Raw genomic sequence first — 25,033 nt, 5'->3', positions numbered from 1 at the left:
GAGTGTTTTACACAAAAGCAGCACCGGACACATTAGAAAAAGTCATGAACACACCCACTGTAAATCCTACAGGTTCCTTGCTGCTCTATTCACACATTTAACAACGTTGTGAAGCGTCACCATTGATGGCATGGGACAGACTTTATATTCAGACAAAAACAGAGTTAGGGGAAAACAACTTCAGAGTAAGGTTATGTTAAAAGACAATATGGGTTTCGCGTTAGGCAAAACAAGGTAAAAACAAGGTAAGATTAACAAAACGCTACAAACAGTGACATTGGCACACACGTACTTCCTTACTATAGTAACCACGTGCGCCATGCTGTGTTACGATCATCATTAAAGCATAATAAAAAAATTACACGTCTGACATTCCGGCACTATAATAAATGGGTTAAATTTAAGTAAACCAGACTCTGACCTAAATATTCAACTCGAATTTCAAAAGATGTTGACAGGCCTTCTCCAAATCAAGACCGGTTGAAGTGCACATCCTTCTTCTCAGGGTCTTTTAGTGCATAGTTCTGTTTTTACATTATGTTATTCCTGTTGAGTCTGGAGCACCAACAGCATCATCATCATCAGCTGCAGCTTATGTCACTGAACAAGCTCGGTGACCAGCTGGTGAAGACACTGGTCATTTTCTCAGGAGTTTGTAGGGACACAAACATTCATCAGATGGACACAAATGTCACTGCAGCATTTACTTATTTTATTACCAGTGCTGCAGGTAACAAAAACCACTCAGTGTGAACCCTGGAACACAAACATTATCATTTTTTAAGAAAGAAAAGCAGAAATGCTTCCTCAAATGTTGAGTCTCTGAATATCCAGAGCCAAACTAAGATTTTCATTGTCAGCGAGTGATGCCATTGTAAGACTTGAGGCTCCAGGAACCAGTCGGGAACCAGTTTGGGGGGGTAGGGGGGTTGTGTGTCTCTGCTTCCCCCTCCTGCTTTGCCGCACATGCACACAGCTGGTGCACATGTTGTTTAACGGCCCAGTTCTCTCTAGACTGAAGCGTAGTGAGGTGCGATAGTTTAAACAGGTGGTGGTTTTCATCACACAGACTCCCACAGATTTATACGGATTTCACATTTTAACCTAATCCTCACCCTGGACAGATTAAGAGAAAATCAGCTCCTGGAAACACTTAGTACATTGGCCTCCCATTCTTTCATTTTGGACCTTTTTAAGTTTGTGGATGCTTTGTGTCGTGCGTCAGTGGTCATGTAATGTCTATTTTTGTGGATGCTTTGTGTCAGTCTGGATATTTTATATGTGCTTTTGGACATTTACTCTTCTTTTGCATAGTTTCAGGTCATGGTTAATGAATTTTAGGTTGTTTTCCAACTTTTTGTGGTTGTTGTACATCTTTTCTTGCTCATTTGATTTTTTTTAAAACAAGAAATATGATCAGTAACTTCAGAGGATCGCGCCCATGGGCCTCGCCGACCTCCCAGACATGTGGGGCTGTTCAGTAAATCCATTCATGTCCTCATCATTTCCACACCAAACACACAGTGTCTTATCAGTCAGGATCAAGAAACCGAAGAAACCATGTTTTTGTGGCTGAATCATTTCATCAAATGGAATGTTGGCGCGAGTAGTATCAGTAAGTTGAATATGTTAATGAAAACATAAATAATTTGAAAAGGAAGATTAATGAGACTACTTGACTCTTCTGTTTGAGAAATTTTATTGTTTATTATAAGACATCTGAGACAAAGACAAGAGAGGCTACAAAGTGAAAATGACTTGGGACGACAGAAGTCAAAGTCCCCATCTCCCAATATATTAATATACACAGCTACTAGTCTATGTACAATATATGTGTGAAACAATAATGAAGATGAGACTGGAGATGAAACAGTGTGGATGAGGAAGTGATGTGAACACAGCAGGAAAACAAAAGCAAAAAAAGCCAACACCTTTCAAGAATACAAAGAATCAGAGAAAAAGCTATAAATTCTGAAAGATAATTAATTATCAATAACAATTATCACACCTAATCTGCATTCACACACTAATATTTAATAAACTGTACACTATCAAACTAACAGACTTGTCTATATCTCACTAATGGAACCAGAACAAAGTACACAGGCTCACTGTAGCAAAGGACTCTGGGAGATTGAGTTTAGTGGTTTCCTTCCTTCCTTCCTTCCTCCTACTTTCTTTCTTAGAAAAAAATCTTCTCATTTAATTCCATAATGACAAAGCTCCTTTGTTTAACCACTTTAATCCCAACTAGCTCCCAGTTCTCAAAGGAATGTGGAAAACTTTCACTTCCCGAAACTAGTCAGCCACACACACCCACGCGCGCACACAAACACGCAGACGCACACGCACACAGCAGTGTTAAGATACAGTACATATAACCAAACACTACTGTAACAACTAAACCCCAACCCTCCTCTCAGGTAAGGTGATTCGTAGGCTACTTGAACTATTTTACAATTTAAAGTGTTTATTCTAATGGAGGATTTGATGTGCTGTGATTCACTGAGCAACTTGAGCGATAAAAGAATTGGAAATAAAATAATGTCTTAAAGTTTTTAAAAAATGAAAAAGTGCTTCTCCACTCCACCAAGATGCTGCACGTCCATGCATGAATGCAGTGGCATTAAAACTTGGTGACAAAGAGAAAACGAGCACGGCTAGTTGATGAGCTAACGGCTAATGCTAGCCACATAGCCACTAGGCCGTCCCAGTAGCTTTCTTTCAGGAAGTTTTTGTTCTTTTCATGTTTTTTTTTAAAATGCTTGAATAATTCTGTAAAACTTCTTTTGAACAAACTGTACTAAAAGCATTTGTTTTGTCTCTCTAAACTAGCCTCAGTTAGCCACTTAGCAAGCTAGCTAACAACTAGCTTGATCTCTAACAGAAGAGCAACAATGGCTTTATTATGTCAACTTTTGCCATTTAAAGTATAGATTGGTGTTTGTGGCCCTTTAAAAAGTAAACTTACAGGCTGGTGATTTTCATCATATATGATATTTTTGTTTTATTTAAAAAAATCCCATAAAAAGATTAAAATCTAACAGTGAATTGTGTCCACTCACTGTAATACATTTGAATAAAATCAGGGTCTGCATTTCCAGATGTTAAAACGAGGAGACGTAAAAAAAAATGTTTTATTGTTGAAAACAAAACATTTTATCATAGGCCCGTATTCAACATTTTGAATCCAGTTGCCACGTTGACAAATCGCCTTTACTTGTATGAGCCTCATACATGTAGCAATCGTCACCATCTTCACGACTTCCTTCTCCACAACTTACCCATCTAAACAAACAGCAGGAAGTAAAGTCCACAGCCATGTTTTCATTTTGTGCTGAGCTGCATTCATCCTGCATTGGTTCTGTAAACAAGACTAACTAATGCTATGCAGTAAAAACTAAAAATCTGTATGAATTCCCAGAAGGACTGGACAGGCCATTACTTGCAGCCTCTAATGCCATTAAAATAAATCGTTATTTTTTTTACATTAATGTTGTTGAGGGCGACGGTGCACCAGTAATTGGCTGCTTAACGCAATTGGAATTATTAACCCTAGATGTATCAGGAGAAGTGGATACGGAACAGCCCCTCAAGATCTGTTTTATCTCTGTCTCTGTTATGAATTTTAATCAGTGGAAGATTTGTATTTGTAAATGCTGACATGCTCATGTGCATGGGCACAAAGCAAACCGGCAACCTGAAAACCTTGTCTTTGTTGTGGCCATGATTGTTATTATCCAGCATCTAGTTCCTATAATACTTCCATGTTGTCCCTAAGGTCTCAGTGGCCTTCAGCTCAGAGGGTCCCGCTCCAGAACGTAGTTCTGCTACATACAGCCTGAAAATTTAACGTAGATGTTATGTTTTAGCTCCACGATCTTACCGTGATGTGGTCTGATGGGCTGCTGTAAAAATACCACTAAGCCTTATCATGACATTGTGAAACGAGGCAAATGTTAGATGAATTTTAGTTTATGGAATTAAACAAAGCTGGCATCTGAAACTTAACTTCTATCCACGTTTGAGTTACTACAAAGGCCTCGTTTCGGTCTTAAACTGAACAACCCAAAAATGCTATTTGATGCCAAATGGAATTGATTAAGGTCCAACAAAACAAGCTCCATCAGTTTCATTTCAACATTTTCTGCTAATGTTGGGGGGATTCAGAGTTGCTGAGATCCAGCTTCAGTGGTCATGTGCCAGAGTGCAGCGGACATTTCGAAGGACATGCACAACCTCCAAATGCTCCTAATGGTAGATATGAGAGGCATCGCTGTGCCCGCTTGCTTAGTCTAATGCAAGAGTATCTGAAGTGACCACCTCCACTGTTAAGTGATGGTCATTCCAGTTTGATGTAGATGGCTTCATTTACTCTTCTTTCAAACCATCGGCCTTCTCAGGCCAGAATGTGGCCGTGGTCAACAACACCACATACAGTGCAGTCCTGAAGCCCCACCCGAAGCAGTTAATGGCTTTTCACACACCTCAGCACAAATGGTAAGATCCTAACACAATGAAAGACCCAATGGTCAAGCGGGACAACAGCCAACCAACAACAACCCTTAGTATGCCACCAATTTGGATTTTGGGGATAATGATAAACTCATAACCAGGACACCTCATTTCACCATTCTAATAGTGGAAATGCTGACTTCATCATTTTGTATACACACTTAGCATACACACATTTGTAGGCCACAGTGTACACACAGACATTGGTAAAGTGTCTTGGAATTATCAGGGTTGTTGTACCCGTGTTGCTGAATAACCACGTGCACAAATTTGCAGGTGTGTTGGTCTGCAATGTGATTACGGTCAGCGAGCCTTATTCGCGTTTGGTTTCAGTGTCCCTCTAATCGTGATTCCTTCCCAAATTACCCACAGTTACCCACTGACTGGCTTCCAGTCTGTGAACCACACAGGTTTCTACGCAGCCTCTGGGCACATTTAAGTGAGCGTCAGCTGAACAACATTCATATCCACAAAACGAGACCAGAACAAGAAAAATACGTTAAACCAAGACAAATAAAATCTTAAAATAAAATCCTACTCTAGAATTTGACCCTAACCCGAGCTCCAGTGTGGGTTAATATTTGAACACAAATAACTGAGAGACACATACACAGTGCTTTACAATAATAATAAAAACCACAGGGACAGGAGAAACTACCTAGAGTGCTGCATTTGTCCAGTCTCTGGCATCTTTATCAGCCAAGGAAAGGAAACAAATGACATTTGAGGCACCTTTGGCACCATAAAAACATGAAAAGAAGATGTTTTGGTCAAAAAATGTTAAAGAGATGGATGAAACTGGGAAAGAGGAAATGATTAAAAAAAAAAACTTAGACGCTTAGAAATCTTTGTTCACTACTAACTGAAAGGGTTGAATCTCATAAAATGTTTCTCCTCTGAGTTGACCAGCTTTTTGTCTCTCCATCTCCATCTTGTCTCATGGAAAAGCACGGTGCTGTCACCATGAGGCTAACCAACCTTCTGACCACAGCTCTGCCAGTTTTCTCAATCCCAGTCCTCTGTCCTCATGTGTCGGTGCTGTCCTAAAGCAGTCCAGAGATGGAAAACCCTCCCTCAAGGGAACCCCCGCCCTAGTCTACATCCTGGGGGCCTCTGCTCACTGTTCACCTGGGGCCTCAGGGCTTGGTAAAGTCCCTCGAAGGTGGGTCGATCGGGGATGTCACGACGCCAGCAACGCATCATCAGCTCAAAGAGAGAGGGAGGGCACAGTGGAGGGGAATAGAGGAAGATCTGGGGGGGTAATACAGTGGAGACAGCATAAAAACGGACTTGAAACAGAATTTCAAAATTCAACTACTACTTCTGAAGATTGAGGACTCGCATGCGGTTTAACTTCCCGTGTAGCACTGCATCCTAAAACACTGTTGGTTATTCAAAAGATGATCAAACTGATGCAGCGAAGCCAGAGATATTGCCTTTTATGTGGGAAATCTCTTTGAGATAATGGATAACTTTGGCCATTTCCTAAATTCATCACCATACAGATGCTAAAGCCAACTCTGAATGTTCTCTGAAAACGTCTGCTTAGTTGTCAACCTGAAGCTTGGACTCACTTGTTTGTTGGCGCCATAGACCTTTATTGTTTTCCAACAACTATTAAAAATATATGTACATACAATGAGTATGTAGTATAAATACATAGAATGTACATTTGCTAAAAATGCAAACAACACGTTATGTTTTTATTAGGCTGCAGACTGACAACTAACCAAATGTGAGTAGAGATGATTTAGCTATGGTGATCATATTATTAATTTATAACATAACCAACTTGAAAGGCTCGTACAAATCAGCTGGTGGTCTAAACTGCTGCTGCAGTTTCTTTCCTGACCTAGAAACGGTGCGGTTTGACATGTGCAGACCTGCCTGTACAGTGAAATAACAGTGCCCCCTTGTGGATGAGCACTGCCTGGTACAAGTGACTAATAAATTTATGACTGTTACTCAGGTATTTTACCTCTGGAGAGTTGGGTGAGTTGAATAACTGTGATAATTTACAAGTTGTAGCTGCTATCGTAAGAATCTGTGAGTAATTTTCCCAACTTTCATTTCCATTGGGCTGTTCCCTTTCAGGCGTCGCCTCAGCGACAGAGCAGACCTCCACCTGCTTTCTGCCCTCACTACAAATCACAATGTCATCTGCAAACATCATAGTCGATGGATTCTTAACATACTCTAACATACTTCTCTGCCACTCCAGACTCCTACAATAACAGCTCCTCTCTCTGCACCCTGTCATACGCTTTCTCTAAATCTACAAAGACACAATGCAACTCCCTCTGACCTTCTCTGTACTTCTCCATCAGCATCATTAAAGCAAATACTGGATCTGTTGGACTCTAGGCATGAAACTATATTGCCTAACCCATTCATCAACTCTTCCAAGTTCTCCTTCCATCTTCCCATCACACTCCTGGCACCTGTCAATACATTTCCATCCTTATCTTTAATCACACTAACCTGCTGCACATCCCTCCCATTTCTATCTCTTTGTCTGGCCAACCTGTACAAATCCACCTCTCCCTCTTTAGTGTCCAACCTAGCATACAAGTCCTCATATGCTCTTTGTTTGGCCTTTGCCACCTATATCTTCACCTTACAATGCATCTCCCTGTACTCCTGTCTACTCTCTTCAGTCCTCTCAGTGTCCCACTTCTTCTTAGCTTAGTACCCTCCTACCTGTCTCCCTGATCACATTAGCTGTAGTGGTCCAGTCATCTGGAAGCACTTTCTGACCACCCAGAATCTGTCTCAGTTCCTCCCTGAAAACTACACGACATTCTTCCTTTTTCAACTTCCACCACTTCGTCCTCTTCATCTTCCACCACCACCAGAGCCATTTTACACACCACCATCCTGTGTTGTCTGGCTACACTCTCCCCTACCAACACTTTACAGTCACTGATCTCTTTCAGATTACAATGTTGACTAAATTTCCAAACATCAGTCTCATTTGCTTAAATATAGTTGCTAACTTATGGGTGGTGCGGTGCTGCATACATTTGTTCTTACAGGAATAACTAGAGCTGCACTGAAACCACCCTCCCCTCATTTGTCCTGTCTCCTCTCTCCTAGTGTGAGTGTGTTTAATTCGTCTCACCTGTCTGCCCTGGTTCCTGAAGAACTCGCCAGTGTTCTCGATGACCTGTTCATCAGACAGCAGGCTGTAAGGCTGCTCCTTACACAGGGTGAAGATCTCCCACAGGGTTACACCGAACGCCCAAACGTCACTGGCTGTGGTGAATTTACCCTGGAGACAAAGAAACGATATGAAAATGCAGGAAAATGGAGAATTATTAGATTGTATTGGATGTTTTTTGTTAGCTTTAATGACCTATCAGCCAAACATAACACTCATTTTGGTGTTTGTAGTTTACTTCAATCTAAAATGTTAATCAATAAACTGCTCTTCACTGCATTGCACAAACCTGAACATCTGTGCATTTAAAACAAAAACTAAATGAGAATCTGATGCGAGCAACTGGACCCAAGGTGACCCAACAAATTGGGTCCCGTTCCAAGAGATGGCATCATACTGCACAGCCCAAGAGTTGGAGCTTTATCACTTTCTAGGTTGCTATGCACTTTTTATGTGATATGCTAAAACGTTACAGCTGTAGAAATCTCCTTTAAACTAGGAGCTAGGTGTGTAATGGTTAAATCATTCATAGGAAACATTAAAGCATGAAGCGGGAAGTCATCATTCAGATGAAATTGGGCAGTCACCTTATTTTTGTACATTTACATTACATTAACCCAGCCCCTTACCAGCAGGATGCTCTCCCAGGCCATCCACCGTATGGGCAGCACTGCCCGGCCTTGGATGCGGTAGTAGTCGCTGCTATACAGGTTTCGGCTCATCCCAAAGTCAGCAATTTTGATGGTGAGGCGGCGATCCAGCAGGCAGTTTCTGGTGGCCAGGTCCCGATGCACGAAGTTCAGAGATGCAAGGTACTTCATCCCAGACGCAATCTGCACCGACATGTGGAGAAGGTCGGACAGACTGCAGGATGGGAGCGGAAAGAGAAGAGGGATTGTTTGGAGAAGGATGAGATTACATCTTAAACTACATGACTTGAATTGAATAGTGGCTGATGACTGATGTAAACAGTGTGTTTGGGGCATTAACCTGACAGAAGGGATGTTGTTGGCATGGGTCAGCGTGCTTTCGATCTCCCGCTGCGACAGGAACATGTTGAGGTCGCCGTTCTCCATGTACTCAGTCACCATGCAGAGCGGGTCGGACGACACGCACACGCACAGCAGCCGGATGATGTTAGGGCCGTTTAGACGAGACATGATCTTTATTTCCTTCAGGAAGTCATTCCTGATGGATGGACGGACAGAAAGAGAGAAAACCTGTTCAGGCTTCATATGAAATGGTAAACGAAGCTGTTTCCATATAGTTCATTACCTGTTTTACTGTGGATTGGTATAATTATCCCAGTGATAAGAGGAGTCATAAGAAATACCTGGCTTGGCTAGTGGCATCGGCCCTCAGCTGTTTAACAGCCACCAGCACTGAGTGGCCGTCACTCTCAGGGAGGGGCGACCCCTCTCCAAGGAATTCTGTGAGTCCCTCGGCCTCACACAGATGGACCTACAGGTGATAAAGAATAAGATCTTTTCAGAAACCTCCGTCCACTGTGTTATTTTCACAAACGTTTCATGGACTTTCCTGCGCTCCCTTCGCCGCTCACCTCTCCAAACTGCCCCTCCCCCAGCTTCTCCCTGAAGATTAGCTGCTGCCGCGGGAACTCAGCAGCAGAGATGTCCTTCCTGGTCAGAGAGTCCACAGTGAGGGCGGGGACGGCGTACATGTTGCTGCCGGTGACGCCCTGCAGCCGCACAATGTCCGTCTCAGCATAGTGTGGCGCGTTGCTATGGAAACACTGGTGTGGCGTGCACTGGGTGATGTCTGGCTCAGCGTACCCTCCTCCACATGCTGATGGAGACAAAAGTGATTTCATTAAATTTGGAGATGATGGTGCCATCGGGGTACCACACTGTGCCGCAACATGTTGGAAGAAGTCGACTAGTGTTGCTGAGTTTTTTCATCTGGGAATTTAAGCCGAAATAAAGTCTTTTAATGTGATTTTTAAAAATGTGGTTCTTAAGGAATCAGGACACAGATCTGTAGTCCTAAAGGCACATTTCTCTTCTGCTAATCAACCTTGTTGTACACAGTTATCAATGTATCCGCAAAAAACTGCCAAAAGGCTTCCTCCTTCAGCCTGATCCTCCTAACAATATAACAGTCTATACGGGAGAGGAAAAATCCACAAACAAATCTAAATGAAGAACTGGATTTTATGATATACAAAGCGTCACTGGCTGGTCTGTGGCCTGGTAGCTCAATGGGTAGAGCAGCATGACGGCATGCAGAAGTCTGCAGGATCAAATCCCCGCCTAGGTGTGTCCCTGAGCGAGTCAGTGCCAGCTCCGTGCCCACTGTTCCACCCAGAGGGATGGGTTAAATGCAGAGAAAGAATTTCATTGTAAATGTGTGCTCAATGACTATAAAGGTGGTTCTTCTTCATCATCTTAGAACATTGCAATGAAAGAACTTTATGTACTGTATGCTCAGAAATGCAAATGCATCTGGTGTTTTACTGATGTCACACCTTTCAGCTCTTACCACGCAACCAGCCTGATGCCATGTGACAGGAAGTCAGCAGGAGGACGTCGAAGAGAGGATTACTGAGAAGGAGAGCTGGAAAAAGAAAGAAGAGGAGGGAAAACAGGAGAGAACAGGTGCGGAGTAAAGGAGCGTGCATATGAATTTGAACAAGAAAATATGGAAAAAGGAGAAAAGACAAACAGCCTGTGCAACATGTGCTTGAAGAAAAGCAAATAGTGACAGGTAGAGAGATGATTAGCGGAGGATTGAGGTTTTTCCTGTAGCAGATGTGTGAAGTTGAAGGATTTTCCAGCAGGGGGCAGAGAACGGCAGTTTTCTCTGACAGCAAACACAACACAACATTACTTTGCATGGAAAACTGGAAACTATGCCAGACATCAAGGTTCCATTAACTTTTTCGTTAACTATAACTGAACCTCCACACATGGTCATAAAAACTTGAACACAACGAGACCCCTGTGGGACAAAAGGTTTTGAAACAAAATGTGGCCAAACTGGGTCTAATTCAGTCATCGATTCCATTTGTCCAAACCTGGGCTGAGGTGGCAGCAGGTAGTTAAAATGTCCCTCTCCCCTCTGCTTCTCAGCTCCTCCTTGGGATCCTGAGTTCTGGGGCGACTCTAGGATCTGAACCACCTGCACTGGCTCCTTTCAAACCTCACAATCTACAGCATTAGATTCAACAGCTAGAGGTGGATCAGGAGGTAGGACAACTAACTGCTCCACCACCAACTAAACACCACACAGAATAAGAAGAATATGAAAACCAGTTTTCCAGGTCCAAGTCATCTACAAAAACACACTGAAGAAGCAATTGAGGAAAGATGGCTAATGATATTGCTGCTACTCATGCTGCAACACTTTGTGGAGCTAAGGCAACATCACTCCTGTTTCATGATGAGTCCTTCTTAGAGCCAGGGTCTTACAAACTGCTCCAGATCCCATTTGCTGTTAACCTTCTCGATCACAAAAGTCTTCTGTATCAACGTTTAGCCCACTGTTTTTCTCCTCGGTTACAATCACCTAATCGGACACACTGACTTAAGGAAGTAAAAAAGTTTCCCGGTGTGTTTACCCGAGGCCTCGGCGCTCTGTGATAGCTCTGGCAGCTTGTTTCTCAGCACCGCCGGGTTCTGGTACTGTGGGTCCAACAGGAAAACTCTCTCATAGTGAGGGTCAGTGTTGACAGGGCCTAGGAGAAAAAACAACACGATTAATTCACCAAACCACCCACAGGAGTCCAGAGAGAAAGTGTATTCATATACTTCCTCCAAAACCTTTAAAGTGGCACCTGCAAACTCTTCATCTCTGATACACTGTAGTCCTGTCTAGGTTTGGTGTCCTTTGTGTCAGTGGCCTGTTTCCCATATTTATGCTGTGGCAGGGCATTAAGGCTGATGCTGGGTTACGACCTTTAATGACTGACTATGTGCGGTCAAATGTTTTTACTGAGGAGAGAAGAGCTAAATGTAAAGAAAATACAAGTTTGTCACACAGCATTTCCTTTGAAGAGAAGGTCAAACTAATTTTTACAGTGACTTTCTTGTGGGAATGTGAGACCTCTTTATGTTCAGTCAACAAAAACGGTGTGTGCAGGAATGAAAACATCACTTCTGGGTTTATTTGCAAAATACGTTATTCAAACCTTCACTTTAATGAAACAGTGTCTCTAGAGAAACAGTCCATGTCACGCTAATCAAACGCACCCTCAGCCTTCTCGGTGTGTTATGCACAAATAAAAGAAATGCATTAGTGTGTGCACCACCTGGGGTGTGTCCAGAGCGGGGGGGCACAGGGGGGGTTTGGAGGATGATGGTGTCGCTGCAGGATGACAATCGAACTGTGACATCTTCGTCAAGTATCCTACGTGGAGCCTGAAGGAGGAGGAGGAGACGAGATGAAGATGCTTCTTTCATCCTTAAGCAATAAGCAGTTTAGTGTCTCTGGATTATTGATCTCTGTGTTATTTTGCTCCTTATCTGGTTTTCTAAGGCATTTTTTAAGAATCTAAGACTTTTTTGGAGCCTGTCGTTTTATTTCTCTAAAAGGAAAAAAACAAACTAAGCTTCAGATTTGACATATGGTGCCACAAAATACAATTAGTGAAGCACAGAGAGCTACTGTGTGTTATGTCTGTTTCATCTTTGTTTAGTGAGATTTTATTGAATTACTGTTAAATCATTTTAGGAGAATTTTTTTTAATTTCCAACAAAAGCTCCACCGTTTTGGTCTCTGCTCACCTTCTCCAGCACCTTACAGACGCACTGGCACCACAGGATGAGGAAGATGATGACGACCAACAGCAGTATGATGGTCACCAGGCAGCCAATCAGAATGGGCGTGCTGACATCCTCTGGTGGCCCGCTGGGTGAAGGACTGACAGCTGCAGAGAAGACGAGGACATTACCGATAAAAACGTAACGATAATGAGTTGATGAGCGGCTCTGAGCAAAGTGGTTTCTGAGAAAGAACTGACGCATCTGGCTGGAAAGGGATTAAAGCTATGCTGGGAAAAACAAAGGCCTGAAATCATTTCATGTGTTTGAAAAAACACTTTTCTTGCCTTTCTTGATTTTCCCAGCGTAGCATTGATTACTTTCCAGCCAGATGTGCAGCCACTTTGTCTCCCACTAAGCCTTCATACTGCTCCCACTCTCTACACGTAGGTTTTTTATATTTTTTACATTTGGTCACTGATTTGAGTTACTTATATTCATATTTTATATCAATAATGAATTTGAGTTCCTCCCGTATCATGTTTTAGCAAATTCAAACCACATTTCCCTTTAGTCATTTGAAGGTCTTCCTCTTGTTCCACAATCACACATTATTCCGTTGTCCTGTTTTTTTAATTTATTCACCCAATTGTTGTCATTTTGCAGCTTTCGAGCAAGAAAATGCTTCATGAGCTCTCAGGGCCCTGGACCAGTAGGCAGAAGGCTCGTTCTTTTAGTACAGTACATGAATGTCTCACAGCATTTATTGCTATATTTCTAATATTGTTAGACTGTAAAAGGAGTTTAATTCTTAGTTTGTAGTTTATTAGAGTTAACACACTTGGATTTGAGTCCATCTTATTTTAAATATAAAATAAAAAAGGTCAAAGGTCATACTTGTCTTTAGTGAGGTTGTGCCAGTGGTCTCTTCATTGGCTGCAGGGGACGGCACCAGTAGGGTTGGGACTATGGTGTCCACTGGAGGACAAATAGAAAGAGTCAATGATGCTTTCGCTTTTAGTGAAATGTTTGTGTGTGTGTGTGTGTGTGTGTGTGTGTTACCTGACTGAAAGGAGACCTCACTAAACATCATCCAGACGTCGGCGAAGACAAAGCGACAGCGGATGGATTTGGCCGTCCGGCGGTTCAGTGGCACAGTGACGTAGCGGGCGCTCGGGTTCCTGTCGTCCAGCACCGTCACGAACGTCACGGGCTCCGGCTCCCAGGCAGCGATGAGTCGAGGCTTAAACCAGCAGGAGACGGAGGAGAAGATCTTCACACCGCGGGAGAACATGTTATTACTGTGAACCTGGACAGAGGAGACGCCGTGTGTCAAGTAAATCCAAACTTCCCCCTTACTGAGTTTACAATTCCAGGTAACTAGGATTCACGGGATCCACGTGGTTAAATAGAAGCTGAATAAATGTGCTGCTGTTGCACAGTTTCACAGCGCTGACTCATGCTTCCTGCAGGAGGCGGAAGAGCAAAACCTGGACGTGCTGCATTTCCGTCATTGTACCGTTACACCCCTACACAACTAGCAAACAATGGACAATAATACTATGTCTGAAAGCAAATAAATACAGAGCAACAACACCACTGCACCACTGTGCCCTATTTCAAACTAGACTTCCTGGATTGTCTCCCACACAAAAAGTACCAGAGGTCAAATCTCCTCAGGCTGCATTTAAGCTGCAGCTCTGAAGACGTCAAACAAACTGTAAACCTTCATGGAGGTGAAGTTCCTCTGCTTGTCGAACACAAACTCCATCTCTACGTATCCCTGAGATCCCAGCGAGTCGTTCCTCCAGCCCAGGTAGTCGTAACCCGGCCACACGTTGTACTGACGAGTCAGGAGGAAGTCGTCCAGGCCGATCACGCCGTCCGTCAGCTGACCCAGGCCGCCGGACAGCTTCCTGTTGGGGAGAGGGCCGTCGATCAAAAGAGCAATGCAAACAGGAAGCAGTGTGTTGAAATGGGATGAATGACTCGCCTCTTCTCGTGCACTCCATCGTAGGTGGAATCGTTGAAGCTGGCGAAAGGATAACCCGGCTGCGTCATGGGCTGACCCTCCGGAGCGCTGTAGGAGATCAGACCGTCTGCAGGAGGAAGAGCATCAGTACGACCTGCTTTACCGTCTCTGCTCACACGCTCAGCCTCAAACTATGTTACTACTGCGGGTTTAAAGTTTGTGAACCCTTTTGAATTGTCCCTGTCTGCATGAATATGACCTAAAACACGATCCTAAAACTACATAAAAGGATTTAAACAAACAATTATTTAGTAAAAAAAAATGATCAAATCCTAAATGTAAAAAGTGTTGAGGAAGTATGTGACAATCAGCTCCAGTCTTATTAAAAAGAGAAATGCTATATACAACATGTACTGAACTATTTCTCAGAGTTTACTGTGTTTCTATAACAGTACACAAACAATCGTAGCAGTTTAGAACCTGATTACGACAGAAACATGTGAGAGTGACAGTGAAAATTCACACATCCAAAGCTCCATCACTTAGTTTACAACAACACTCAGACAAATGCTGAATATTTGTCTCATGTTTTATCAGTGCAGGACCATTAGAGTAAATCACAAATCCATTTTTGTCTAAAATATGTCTTATCAAATGGGCTTTGTGCATTTGTTGGTGTGATTAAATGTGACTGCACAGCAGATAACAACAGTTGTTCAACATCCTTTTAAGGTTCGGTGTTGACTTTTCAGATTAAGGAGGTTTCTGAGAAGTTTACTCGACCCTGAGGGGGAGTGAACATTTCTGGGAAGTGATAAAAGTTGAAATCTATAACGAATCAACAACCTCTAGTGTGTGTGTGTTTGTGTGTGTCCTACCATCCCACAAACAGCCATACAGCTCCACTCTCATGCACACAGTGGTGAACGGCTTGGTGACCGGCATCAGCCGGATGTAGCGAGTGATGATGGGAGGGTGGATGTCTTTGATGACAGACGTGTAGGCGTCTTTGTTCCCCTCGATCACCTGGGAACAAAACCAAATCAATCGATCAACCAAAACCTTATTCAGACAGCAAAGATGAATGTAATGAATGTAAAGTGCTTTAGAGAAGATTGAAAAGTTAAAGAAAAGTGTATCAGGCAAAGACAATAAAATACCAAGAGAGTGACAGCAAACAGCAAACGGGGACAAGAAGACACGAAAGAATGAGACTATAGGACAATGAAACTAATGCACATGAATCAATGAAAAATGATAAAAACACACATTGAAATAAAAATAGTGATTAAAAACATAAAAACAATGATGAATAAACCATGAGAACATTCACAGAAGAGAATAAAAGAAAGTGAAAGATATGTAAATGCAAATAAATAAGGACGAAACACGCGAATCAAAAACCAGGTTAAAGAGGTTTTAAGTTTTCAAACCTCCTGTTGTTCTGAGATCAACGGCCACAAAATGAGTGTTTTGAAGTTTTTTTGTCTGTGTTTTAGCAGCATAGTGATTCATTTTAGCTGCTTTGTGTCTCTCCAGGTGCCCGGACACCTTAGGCCTGTGCACCTGTGCCCGTTCGGCCCCTATGGCTCTGTGCACTGCACTGCAGCCAGTTTACGTAGAAATTCATCTTATTGAGTCACCTGATGGTAAAAAGTGAACTTTGAGCTTTTATGTTGCTCCAGTCCAATAAAAGACAATGTTGAGCATTTGTGTTTGGCTGTGAAGGCAAACAGCAGAAATGTGAGCGGAAAGTGTTCAGGGATAAAAACATGACCTGCTGTGTAAACTATGCAGCCAGTCGGAGCTCGACGGCCAACAGGAAGCTGCTGTGTAGAAGTCACTTCCTCTGATAGGAGTGAAGAAAGAATCAAGCTCGTTCTCCTTCTGACCCACCTCTCATCACACGTTTCCTCCTCACATTTTCTTCCACTCTCTCTGCAGCCCCCCCTCCTCCCCCAGGGGCTACTCACCGTGTTTCCAAGCCGGTCCCTCCAGGACTTCCACAGCCCGCCGTCACTGCTGTAGTTGAGGCGATAAGCTCGGGCGAACTCGTTCCCGGAGTTTCTGGCGTATCGTCCCTGAGTCCCGACCACCGTCAGGAAGGTCAGACTGCCCAGGTCCACCTAACAAATCACCCATTAGGGTTCTGTTAGACCACGTCACACACCAAGAACCAAAAACCACTGGCTGGGTTCATCAGAAGATAGTGGGCCAACCTTAAAATCAGCAGCTTTGCTTCGGGTTGTACCTTTGCTTACGACCTATTTGTCTAGGTGAACAGATGCACCTGCCTCTCTACAAATGCATAATAAATCCATAATCAACTCTGAGCTCCTGCCTAGTGATTCATAAACTGTGTATCGTTATTAGCTGAAGGTTTCGTTGTGTCTGGGGCGTTTAGCCACTGATCTTACTCTGACTGCAGATCTTAATTTAACCCCCCACTCAGTAGGCTCTGGATGCTTTGCCTTCGATCAGACTTGTCTTTGCACGTCTACACGTGTGATGATGACTCCTTACAGGCTGTAACTGAAAGCTCCTACAGGAGCAGGTCACGTCTCAACACGTTTACTTTTTTAAAGCAGAGACTTGGCACAGACCTGCAGGTACTGGCTGTCAGAAGGCTCCAGCTGTCCTTTAGGACACCAGGCACCGTCCCCCTCCTCAAGATTCAACCTGCAAACAAATGCACAGTTACAAGTGCGAATCGCTGTCTGCAGAGAGAAAAACACAAACGTTCAAAATAACAAGAGAGGAAAATGAAGCACGAACTCAACATCTGTCGTTATCTCACCTGGCATACTGTGGTCCTGTGGTCTCGTACCACTGGCTGGAAGCTGTGATGGCTTCATCTTTAATCCTTTTATCCCCCATGCCCAAGGCAGAGCGACAGTGGGCTGCAAAACACACACACACACACACACACACACACACACACAATGTTGCCAGTTTAATTGTCAGACCAGCTTAAATGCTGCATTCATGTAAAAAACAGGCTGGTTTAAATGCAGAAGTCTTGTGTGTGTGTGTGTGTGTGTGTGTGTGTACCTGGGTCGATCTGTCCAAAGGCTGCTGTGGCTTGAAGGATCAGCAGCAGGAAGAGGTGCATGATGGTCCGCCGATCACACCGACACATACGCTACATCTCTGAGAGAGAGAGACAGAGGTTTAGGAGGAATCTGTGCGAGGAGGTGACGGGAACATTGTAGAACTAATTTAATTTATTCAAAGACGGTTTTATTCCGTCCAACTGCTGGTAGAAGGTTCCGAGCAGCTGAAACCAGCCAAGTGTTGTTTGATTCACTTCCCGTCTTTATGCTTCTGGAAATAAAAACAATGGACAATGTGACGCTGCTGGTAGAGTAAGTTCTCTTTAAAGACGACTCGTCCCCTGAATGAAAACACAGGACACGGTTTCTGGAGACAGATGCAAATAATGAATTACTCAAGTGCAATTTTTCATTCCATGCGCCTCCGTTGTATTTTAATGGAAGGAGAATTTATGTCCAAAGTCTGAGATGCCTTTGCTTATTGAAACAGAGCTGCATCGCCTGGAAGCTCACACCCCCCCGGAAAGAAAAACTATGAACTTTTTACAAAAAGTGATAGGAAAACATTAAGTCAAGTTATGCTATGGTGGTTAGCTCAGGTTAGCAGCAATGTCCCTGATGAGGTGGACACAGTCCGTCCACACAAACACACACAACTGTGGCTCTTTCATTTTAAATCAAAGCTAAAAACTGTTTGTAGAAAGTCGACTGTCACTGGTTTACACAACAAGATGGTTAATGGCATTTACAACTGTGTGTGTGTGTGTGTGTGTGTGTGTGTGTGTGTTGCATAACCTCTGAGTGTGTGAGTGGGTTGGTGTTTTTGTCCAGCATTTACAATCTGCTCTACTTCACCACCAATAACATTGTGAAATCCCCCCCCCCCCTCCCCCCCATACACTAAATCACCGTCCCTATTTTCCTCCTTTATCCTGGACAATCATGTCTCTGGAGAAAACAGCTGGACAGAAGAGAGAGAGACAGTGTGAGGGGGGGTGGACACAGGGAGGGAGAGAGGGGAAACTGACTGGAGCAGGACAAAGACAAAGAGAGGAAGAACAGGGCTGAGAACAAACAGCAGGGAGAGGCTGAAAAGTGATAAGGAAGAAATTGAAGATAAGAAGAAACAACACACAGAACAGGCAGAGGAACGTCAAGCTTTTTCCAGAACTCAGAAACTGTAGAAACAAATTCACATGTTGTTGCAGCACCACCCGAAAAATAAAGATGAAAAAGTGAGGGGACGGCTTCTTTAGCATTAGGAACAAGCCGTTTCTGACATTCGAGCACTGGATCCAAGATGGAAGCAGCCATCAGAGCCCAAATGGATCCTGCAGTGACTTTGAAACCAGTATCGGGCCCTAAGTCTGATCCTGCCTTTGGGTACTTTCTACTCGTAGTAATATTTAGTGGGTATATACAGTAACTGTACCGTGACCTGAAGCCCCTATGAACCGCAGGGAAAGTCAGCCACTAACGACACACTTCTCTGAGACAAACTCAGAAATCACCAGCCTTCGTGTTTGAAGCTGGCGTTGGTCTAAATGCTGCCAACGCGTCACACGCCGACTCTTCTCCAGCTGGAAACAGACTGAGGAAGATACGGTGAAGACGAGCTGGTTTCTGCCTTCAGGAAGTGAGTTCATTCACTTCAGCCGGACCAGGGAGACAGAAAGGGAGCAATTTATGTAATGTGTTGGCTGCAGCTCAGATTCCTGCTCTGTTGCTCATCTCCATGGCAAAAATAATATAATAAAATAAAAATAAAATGATGAACACAAGAAGAGTGAGACCGAGAGACCGAGAGACATAAACAACTAAAAGCTCTTGACCCATTTGTCGTTTCCAGCCTAAGGACGCGACCCTCCGATGCTTCACTACAACCTTTAGGACCTTTGTGACTTTAAATGTGCACGTTTGACGCTTTAAGCGTGAACGAAGCTGGAGACTCACTCAGCTGATTCGGTTTTTCTCTGTTCTGCATCTGTTTCACCTTCTACAGTAAATGTGTAAATCTCTCAAGCGTTTGCAGTCTCACCAGGATGGAGGTTTCAGACGCATCACAGCTGCTTGTGTGTGGACACGGTGCTAAAAAAAGTCACGTGACGAGCTGCTGAAACCCGCAGCTGAACCATGAAGACCGCGTTTTTAACATGACGCCTCATTTTTGGCCTCATCGATTGTCTTACAACAGTTTTCCACCTCCACCGACCTGCGGAGGCTAATGCGCCCGGTGCTGGTTTCAGCAGATGTTTTCCCTGTTTTTGGTCCTTCGACGTCGCTTTTCCTCATTTACTGTGCATTTTGGAATATTTTCTGTCTGATTGAGCTCATTCAATAAAGGCGCCTCTATCGAAAAGTTCAGCTCTCTGCTCATCATTTTTTAATAATTACACCAAGCAGCAGAAGGAAAAAGTCAAATCAATGAGTAGCTGCAGCCTGGAAAATACAGATTTATGTTTTCATAACTTTCTCGGCTTTGCTTTTGCTCCATCCTTTGTCTCCTTCCTCATCTCCTTTTTTTCCTCCCTATCTCCTCCCTCGCCCCTCCTCCTTTCTCTGCCCCCTCCTTCGTCAGAGCGAACTGGAGCCAAAGGCCTCAAAATTCCAAACATTCAACGCAACCCAGAGCTCTCTCTCTCCCTGTGTCTGTGTCCATGTCTCTCGCTCTCTCAAACACACAGGAATCCACATGCCTCCGTCCAAGTCTCTCACTCGCTGTTAAACACAGGAATCTGCATGTCTCTCGCTCTTTCTGGCTGAGGGTTGAATGAGACAGTTCACTGAGAACAAAACGGAGCAGCAGCAGCACAATAGAAATATCAGAAGCTGCGATGGCTCGAACTGGCCTGACCCAACATCAGTCAAACCACAGTGAGGACTCCAAAATATGTTGGACATTCACCCGCATGCATTCGTTTGTGCCACCGCTCATTTATTTCTACCGTCGACCTCGAGGACACGAGAAAAACACGACTTTCCACCCATTACGAACTGCTGCGCTGCGTTTCGTGTCCGATGCCCATGTGGACCATGTGTGTCTGTTTCACCAAGTGTCCAACATACCCATGTCCAGTATCCTGCAGGCCCATTTCTCTCCCACTGTTTTTTTTAATTTGTTATGCAACTTTTTTAGTGGCTTTTGAGCAAAGAGCCGAGAGCAGCGATGCTGACGAGGCCGCGAGACTAGTCATTTTTGCCTTCGTCTCATTTAAGCCGACAACCAGTGGGGGTCTGGCTCCCGCGGACAGTGTGAGACACACCACAAAACTAGACCGACGGACAGTCACCAACGTCTCGACAGTCTTGAAGAAAACAGTGAAGCGTCTGTGAGAATTAGAATGTGTCCAACTGTCTCTCAGTGAGTCATCCATGGGTAGTTAATGGAGACACAACATGAATAATCCTACAGATTTGATGTAGTTCGTCCATCTCACCTGTAAATGCACCAACACAGACCCTGGGCCTTGTAAAACAGACATGTTTTCATTACGAGCGAAGCATTTCTCACCGATTATGCAACATGATACACACACACACACACACTGGTCCAGATGCCTGTAATGACACACCACCACTGTGTTTGCGAAGACTCCCAGCTGGCTGGAAACAGGAAACTGTAAAATAAATAAAACCACAATGGTTTGAATATTGTTGGACATTATTAGCACCAGAAGCCGAATCACAGGAGTTTACTGTGTTTTTCCCCGCAGCTAAATGTTAAAGCTACTAGCTGCATTTGACTGACACTCACAGAGAACCTTTAGGTACTGGTGTGTGTTAGCATGCGACACGCAAGGTTTGGCCTTCTCCGATTGGTTACAACGCTGAGCCTCACACGAAGTGAGTGGGCACCGCTGTCGGACGTGTCGACAGCTCCACTGTGAAAAACGTCACGAAGCTTAAAGTTTAAGTGCTGTGAGTGATGGTGTCAACCTTACAAAAAAAACCCAGCAAAACCTTCACTTCCTGCTGCATTTTTACCAAAAAGACAGGAGCCACGTGACGTTTAGTTCACCACAGAGTGTGTTGACCCACTGTGTTGATGCATTTTGGGCTGTAAACACTGGTTTGATGAATTCTAGGTCGCGACTGAGCTGCACAAGCTGTTATACAGCTGTTTTCTCAGGCTGACATGTCAGCGCTGCTGGTATGGAGCAGAACTGCTGGAGCTGGTTAAAGCCCAGCTGGACGTTTACAGCCGAGCTTCATCTTTTGCTCGTGCAGCACTCGGTGTAACCTCGGAGCAGGTGACGATTACGAGGCCCGAGCTGGCAGATGGTTCTCCTAAACTGAGCTGAAAGCATCCGAAGAATGTGGGAAGTGCTTGACTTAACATGCAAAGCTTTGGACTGACAAACAACACGGCTGCCAACACGAACGCTATCAAACACACCTGAATGAGCCGTGTCACGAAGCTGAGGAGAGGATTTCTGAAGTCATCCAGCTCTGTTACACTTAAAACAACACTTTGAGACTTTGCTAGGTCACATTTTTCATCTCGTCCCATCTTCTTCCTGCAGCATTTACTTTTCTCTGCTTGACATTTTTAGATTGAACTGTTTCCAGTAACTCGACTCTGCTGCTCCGCGCTGAATACGAGCCCGAGAGACAAGAATATCTCAACTCAAACACACGTCTGTCTCTCTATAGCTGTAAGGACACTAAAATGTCCTCGCAGTGCCACAAGCACAGGACACAGACGAAGCATGTATTCAAAGTGCACACGCATGCACCTACATGCTCATGGAACAACACACAAATACACAGCTCTGCAGGGCATCAGACCCCCGTCAGTGTTCGGTGGAGGGGAGGGGGTGCGTGACCTCTGGGGGCTCTGTGAAACTGCACTGACGACCACTTTTCACAGATGTGTGCAAACAGTGAAGCCACCCTGAGACCAGGAGCTTAGCATTTGCTACGTTACCGACCCTCAAACACAAGCAAATCGCTCACAGTATTTTTATGACGATGGCGTCATATATTTGTAAAACTCACCGTGTCGCCAACTTAATTAGGAAATTGTGTTACATGGTGTCTTCATACTGGGCCGAAAAGCAAATTGTGGGAGCAAATGTTTCTAAATGATCTTACAACACGACAAACGCTGATTTACACTGTGTTCAATCTGCTGCCTCTGGTCCAACCGCAGCCACTTTCTGCTCACACGTTTCCACAGAGTGTTTTCCAGTGCGTCTGAAACGGGGCTTAAATGAAAAAGGCATGATGGGAGACTGGTAAGAGGAGGAAGAGGTGCTGTGTCTGCTGCCAACATCTAGTCCCAAAAAACTGTTTCATCTTTGGCTTAAAACCCGCAGACAAATCACTTTATTGGCTCCGGGTTGAGCTGGATACATTTTAGAGAAGATCTGGATCTAATGCACTTCCTGCTGGAGATACTGGGACCATCTTTTATTGGAAAGCAAGAGTGCTGAGTCGTGCCGAAGCTCCTACAGCACAGACGGCCTGATGTCATGTTGTGAACTCTGAGTCCTCAAAGAGCCTGAGAGCACTAAAAGAGGAGTCGGGTGGAATAGATGTAGCCAGCAGGGCCGTTCTATTGGACTGTAGCAGGCTGTTGTCATGGTCACAATTCACGAGGTTTAGGTACAAAATGACTTGGTTAGTTTTAGGAAAGGACTGTGGTTTGGGTTATTTCATCACGTGGATACATGATACATATCAGTAATCTGCACCTTCTGGCCGACTGGGACGTGCAAGCTGCTCCGCAGAAGCATCATAATGTGCCCACAAAAACTGGTTTAAGGCAACACGGCCTCTGAACAAAATGATATTATTCTCCTAACAGTGATGTTGTAATGTTAACACAAAACATCGAGTCGCATTTGTAGTTTAGTTCCTACACAGAAACACGTCTTTAGGAGACGAGCTCGTTTAATGGGTCGGTAACATTGGAAACAGCTGTGAGCTCGTGGAGAATCTAAACCTGCTCCTGGTTACACGCCGCTTCTCCTCTGTCACAGCACGGTGCGAACGCGGCGTTACGCCGTTCGCTGAATGAAGCGTGTCTGAGCCCCCACTCTCAGGTTTGTTGTGTGTGAACAGCTCTCACAGCTCGAGCCAAGAGAAAATGTGTAGCTCCAGGCTGCTCCCTCAGTCGGAGCAGGAGACAATAAATCAGCTTTTTACTGCATCTGCAGGAGGCTGCGGCCTGATGCCAGGCTGCAGGACTCACTACACACACTGACCAGAATCATAGAATCACATCAGCTACTACACATCTGTCACCACGGTAACAAAGGTGTGGATTTGTGCAGATGTAGAGACACAGTGATCAGAGGCCGAGGGCGTTCACTGCGATTACCAAGGGGAATCTTTGGGTCTGAGCTCATGTTGACTCCCCGGCTCCAGCAGGACGAGCAGACAAGTGCTGTTCATCACCATTTCACTTAAAGCAAACTCATGTTTCGTTTGGTTGGTTTTGCTTCTGATCAGTTCACAGACAAACTGCTTTAAGAGCTGCCAGGGAAAGTGAAGATAAGGAAGGGAAAGAAAAACAGACGAGGTTGCTGTCGGTCATGTTGCTGTAGTAACAGCGATGATGGTAAAAGCCCCCACGCTTCTAAACCGGACCCCTCCCAGGACTAAAAGTGAAACAAAATGCCAACAGGTGACGTCATGTTGACACTTGGCTTTTGAAATACATTTGACTGTCCATGTGTGTCTCTGAGGTGTCCACCAGACCCCCGCAGTGGACAAGATATGAAAAAGGTGTTTTTTACTTCATGTTGAACGTTGTCGTGCTGTCAATCAAACACCCTCCACAGTTTAACAGCTTCTCCACTGTGGGGTCACTGTGCGTCCATTTGTGCTCATAGTTTGTCCTGTGAGCTCCCAGGAAATGATGTTCTCTTTAACACATAGTTTGTCCTGTCACTTGTTGCATGTTTGCTCGGTGGTTTCGCTCCTCAGCTTTTCCTAAAGTCACCTACCGTGTTGCAGTGTGCTGGCTTATTATATAACACATAATTCAGCCTTTTCCTTTGTCTGCTTATGTTGATAGTGTTTCCTACCCACTTTACATACATGTCCACACATCTGCACATCTGTCTCATCTGTCTTTCCTTCATCTTTCTGTCCCCTTTTCGCCTGTTCTCAGACTTTACTGAGGCCTGTGTTTCATCTGGGTTCACAAAGATCTCAGATGCCACATGCAGGCCTCCGTCTCTGCTCTGCTGTCATGGACCCGCAAGTGTCCAGCCCGGCTTCGCTGTCCTGTCCCGGTCTGCAGAGACACACAAAGCGTCAGATCGGCTCTTACCTGTCCGCACTTTTCCTCCGGGTCCACAACAGCAGCGAGCTTCCTTCTCCCCGGTTCGACCCGTTTCTTGTCTTTTCCTTTTTTCTTTTTTTATCCCTCCCCCCTGTTGGTTTGTTTGTTCCAAAGTCCGGTCCGGCAGCTCTGGTTCGTTGTTGGGTCGGACGGAGGAGCTGACGGGATCCTGGTGGAGAAAACCACCGCGGTCCTTTTTTGGATTTTCACTTCTTTTTCTTCTACTTTTCCTGAAGAAGGAGAAGCACTGAACACACTCCAAAGAGAGACGAACAAAAAAACCTTGCTGTGTATTTACATCACATCCCGTTTCCGAAAAGA

General features: G+C 44.3%; 1 protein-coding gene across 1 annotated transcript; it reads right to left on the bottom strand.

Annotated features, from left to right (window-relative positions):
• Positions 1 to 1,682: 1,682 nt before the first annotated feature.
• Positions 1,683 to 25,004, bottom strand: ddr2l (discoidin domain receptor family, member 2, like). The gene is made up of 19 exons (XM_067520746.1): positions 24,701 to 25,004; positions 17,417 to 17,515; positions 17,163 to 17,265; positions 16,969 to 17,044; positions 16,339 to 16,491; positions 15,244 to 15,391; positions 14,383 to 14,492; positions 14,120 to 14,305; positions 13,456 to 13,702; positions 13,291 to 13,371; positions 12,418 to 12,560; positions 11,943 to 12,051; positions 11,253 to 11,369; positions 9,237 to 9,481; positions 9,009 to 9,136; positions 8,666 to 8,863; positions 8,305 to 8,539; positions 7,637 to 7,786; positions 1,683 to 5,766 (listed from the first exon to the last, which is right to left on the bottom strand). The coding sequence occupies exons 2-19, from the start codon at positions 17,502 to 17,504 to the stop codon at positions 5,590 to 5,592; spliced, it is 2,694 nt and encodes an 897-aa protein (XP_067376847.1). The 5' UTR covers positions 17,505 to 17,515; positions 24,701 to 25,004; the 3' UTR covers positions 1,683 to 5,589.
• Positions 25,005 to 25,033: the final 29 nt, after the last annotated feature.

Source organism: Channa argus, chromosome 11, assembly GCF_033026475.1.
Source record: "Channa argus isolate prfri chromosome 11, Channa argus male v1.0, whole genome shotgun sequence".
In the NCBI taxonomy this organism is placed as follows: Eukaryota; Metazoa; Chordata; class Actinopteri; order Anabantiformes; family Channidae; genus Channa; species Channa argus.
Note: the sequence above shows the minus strand (reverse complement) of the source record. Positions and strands in the feature narration are given on the sequence as shown.